This window comes from Dicentrarchus labrax, unplaced genomic scaffold, assembly GCF_905237075.1.
Source record: "Dicentrarchus labrax unplaced genomic scaffold, dlabrax2021, whole genome shotgun sequence".
NCBI classification, from domain to species: Eukaryota; Metazoa; Chordata; class Actinopteri; family Moronidae; genus Dicentrarchus; species Dicentrarchus labrax.
In genome coordinates this window covers 20212261-20215899 of record NW_026136722.1, presented here as the reverse complement: position 1 = coordinate 20215899, position 3639 = coordinate 20212261, and the positions used below count along the sequence as shown (strand labels likewise).

Here is a 3639-nt window from a genome sequence, read left to right as displayed (position 1 = left end):
AAAGGTGATTACTGATGTGCATAAATAGGAATATCAAGATATTTTATATATAACTTTATGGGCAACAGTGTATATTCCATTTCTGACAAAAGGTCCTCCTAAATGTTACAGACTGGACCTATAACTGATGGCATATTCAGCTGTTGTCAAAAATCTCCCCTGATTTGGGCACCAAAAATCATCTTGCTCTGTGCTGGGAACTTAGAAAGGGGCTGACAGGTCAAGATAAGCCAATCAATTTTTCCATCTGTCACTTTCTCTTCGGTGATGCTGATGCACACAACAATCATAAGCACCTTCTACATCAGTGTTAAAAAGGACATTGATTAAACACTCCAGGTTGGCCCTCCTGGAAAATTCTTAAAATGTCCCTTTTCCAACCCAAGACATCTTCCATTCCATTTACCAGGTACCTCAGGTATTATGCCTGGATAATGCATAGGTCTACAGGAAATAAATGCCACAGCACACATACCACATGTGAATAGTTACATGTAAAACAATCCAAACATAAAAACAAATAGAACTAGTAAACTAACTGTCAAACCCAACAGAAAATGTATTTAGTTTGATGCCGTTTTCTTTGGTCTCTGATTTGCTGCTTGAAGCTACATTTTGATTTCTGATCTGTGACTGGTTGGCTCTCTGTGCCTTCTCTCCTCAAACTGGCTAGGTAACAGATGACATGTTTGAGGGGAGGGAACTACACAGACTTTATAATATATAAGGATGAAATGACCAACTATTCACCAACAAGACATCAACAGCATCAAGACATCAACAGCATCAAGACATCAACAGCAACAAGACATCACAGATCAACTGCTTTTACAAGACAAAGATGGCCAGCAAATATCTTCAGCCTCGTAAGTATATTTCATATATTGTACTCAGTTTGACAAACCTGCAGAGCAATTTTCATGTGTCATTAACATCACTGATGTTTTAAACAAAGTCCTTTAAATCGTGACATTTCACTTTTATTTATTTTACTGACCACCCACTTCTTCTACAACTACTTTATTTCTTAGTAAAAAAAAGGCTTTACAGACCCTTTTTCTTGTATTCAATAATATTCACATTCAGTTCACATTCATTCACATGTTAATATTTTAGTTCTTATATTTATAAAATAGATTCATGTTTGCAAAATTACATGATATCTGGTGTTATATTTTATTAATCATTTTAAGCATTTGTATAAATCCTTTTTTTTTCTTGACGAGTTAATATATTTAACAACTTCACCTTTTACAATCCGACTAAGAAATTCCTGTCACAAAGTAAATTAAAACAATGTTAACTATTTGATATTTGGACTGTGATGAAGCTTTTTAGACACATCAAAATCAAAAAATAACATTTGCAGTACTTTTATTCAGAACTGATTTTACTGATGACTTCCTTCATTATTTTGATGACTGACAATTTTGCACAACAAACAGTTAACTAATGATGTAAAGACGTTTATTTCTAAAGACAATGGATTTAGCTCTACAGAGGTAAAGACTGTCTTCATCTTTTTATGTTAATGATCAAGGGACAGAATTGTAACTACAATTATGAGACATAAGAAAGCAGTTTCATCAGCATATAGAAAAATATGACATGAACAAGGTGCTTTTACTTTACTTATCTAAAATAACAAGAAATAAAGTCTATATCCACATTAGTGCCCCTGTAAGGCTGTAATGTTTATTTTACATCAGGAAACTTAACTGCCTGCTTGGATTATTTCTAACAAGCACTTAGCAAACCACATGACACATTTCTTAGCACTATTTGTAATGTCACTGGGAAATTCTAAAATATACCTTTGAAATTGTATTAGTATTCGATCAATTAATCAAACATTATTTGTATACTACGTGTCATATAAGTTAAAGTTAGTTATGACTGACAATGCTGACAATAGTACTGACAGAGTGCTGACAGAGTGTGGATTGCAATAGTCAAATAAAAACTAATTATTCATAGTTATTGTAATTGGTTATAGTTTTAAGTCAAAATTCTTTTTTACTGGTTAAAGACAGCTGTTTGAATTGAGGCTGTGCCAATTCTGGTTTAAATATCATGATGAGCCTGACAAAAGAGAAATTATTTGTTTACGCCATTCCTATCACTGACTGGCATTGCATTGTACACTTCAATTTCAAACTTAGATAAGTGTGTGTGTGTGTGTGTGTGTGTGTGCTCATTGCTGTTACAACTTTTTTATAATATCAGTTATGTCTGTTTAAAATTTTCCAACAGATTCAAAGGAGCCAGAGGTGAGGATTGTGCTCTTGGGAAGGACTGGAGTTGGGAAAAGTGCGTCAGGAAACACCATCCTTGGGAGGGATGAGTTCAAGTCTAAACTGTCTGCTGAATCTGTGACAGGAAAGTGTGAGATTAAGACCAGAGAGATTGATGGAAAGACACTGGTTGTTGTTGATACTCCAGGTCGGTTTCATACACACAAAAATCAGAAAGATCTGCAGAAAGAGATGCAACAATGCATTTTATCATTAACCCCCGGTCCTCATGTGTTCATATTGGTGCTAAAGACAGGTGACTTCTTTACAGAAGATAAAGAAGTGTTAAAAAAATTTGAGCAACTCTTCCAAAATGCAGCAAAGCATACTATTGTCCTGTTCACCGATTATGGTAGTGATGGTAATGTTCAGGACTTCATTAAAAACAACGATGTTCTTGAAAAGTTCATCAAGGAGTCCTGTAAGGCATATCATGCCTTCAACAATAAAAGCGAGGATAAGGAGTCCCAAGCTGCCGGCCTACTGGAGAAGATCGACAACATGGTCAAGGAAAATGGAGGCTGCTACAGCAATGAAATGTTTGAAGAAGCTTTGGCTGCCTTAACAGAAGTAATGAAAGAACCTGAGATAAAAAACATCAAAAGTAATCGCATGGCAGTATTTGAATATTTGGAGACCAAAATCGCTGAGGGTCTAGATAACATAGAAAAAGAATATCCAGGTGTGAAACGTTTCCTTGATATTATCATAAACAAGGTGACTGAACTCATGCCAACCGAAGGTATCTAATCTGATTAGTCAGAGATCATCAAAGTCCTTAAAAACAGAACAGTGGTGAAAGGGTGTACATTTTATTTTAAACAGAAAGAATCTTAAACAATACATTGTTTTTTAAATGCAGAACACGTGTAAATACTTTATTCATCGTTTGTAGACAGTTGATACATGGAACATTATTCAACATTATTGTTTGAGTGAATAATTGACAGTGTGACATTGTAACAAATTGAATTGATCTGTAAAGGCTTTGATAGCCCTGAAATTATATTGTTTATAGATAATTTTAGCTCTGTGTTATACAGTTATCCTGAAGAACTATTGACATCTTCATTTATTTGCTTTTATATGTGGTGTTGGTTGTATCACTGATTACATTTTTTATTGTCTGAATTAAAAATCCAGGGACAATTTTAATTCTGTGCATCCCTGGTATTTTATGTTAAATCATACAAATACATTAAAGTTTGTCTAATCAATCAGTATGATTCCCATTATTGTGCAACGCATTTACACTTCATGACATCAAATTATATTTAAGTTCACTGAACTGTATTTAACAGGCAATAATTACCGTTATTTATTTTGAGCTGTAACGTCACAATTT

General features: G+C 34.1%; 1 protein-coding gene across 1 annotated transcript; it reads left to right on the top strand.

The window, feature by feature from the left end:
- The first annotated feature begins 768 nt into the window (after positions 1-768).
- On the top strand, positions 769-3435 carry LOC127356491 (GTPase IMAP family member 4-like). Its single transcript, XM_051388264.1, has 2 exons — positions 769-866; positions 2254-3435. The coding sequence occupies exons 1-2, from the start codon at positions 842-844 to the stop codon at positions 3042-3044; spliced, it is 816 nt and encodes a 271-aa protein (XP_051244224.1). The 5' UTR covers positions 769-841; the 3' UTR covers positions 3045-3435.
- Positions 3436-3639: the final 204 nt, after the last annotated feature.

What these genes read in the sequence shown, in the direction of transcription:
- LOC127356491 (XM_051388264.1), top strand. Translation starts at nt 842, where the DNA reads ATGGCCAGCAAATATCTTCAGCCTC. An exon ending in CAGCAAATATCTTCAGCCTC is followed by an intron (nt 867 to 2,253) that starts GTAAGTATATTT and finishes ATTTTCCAACAG; the next exon opens with ATTCAAAGGAGCCAGAGGTG.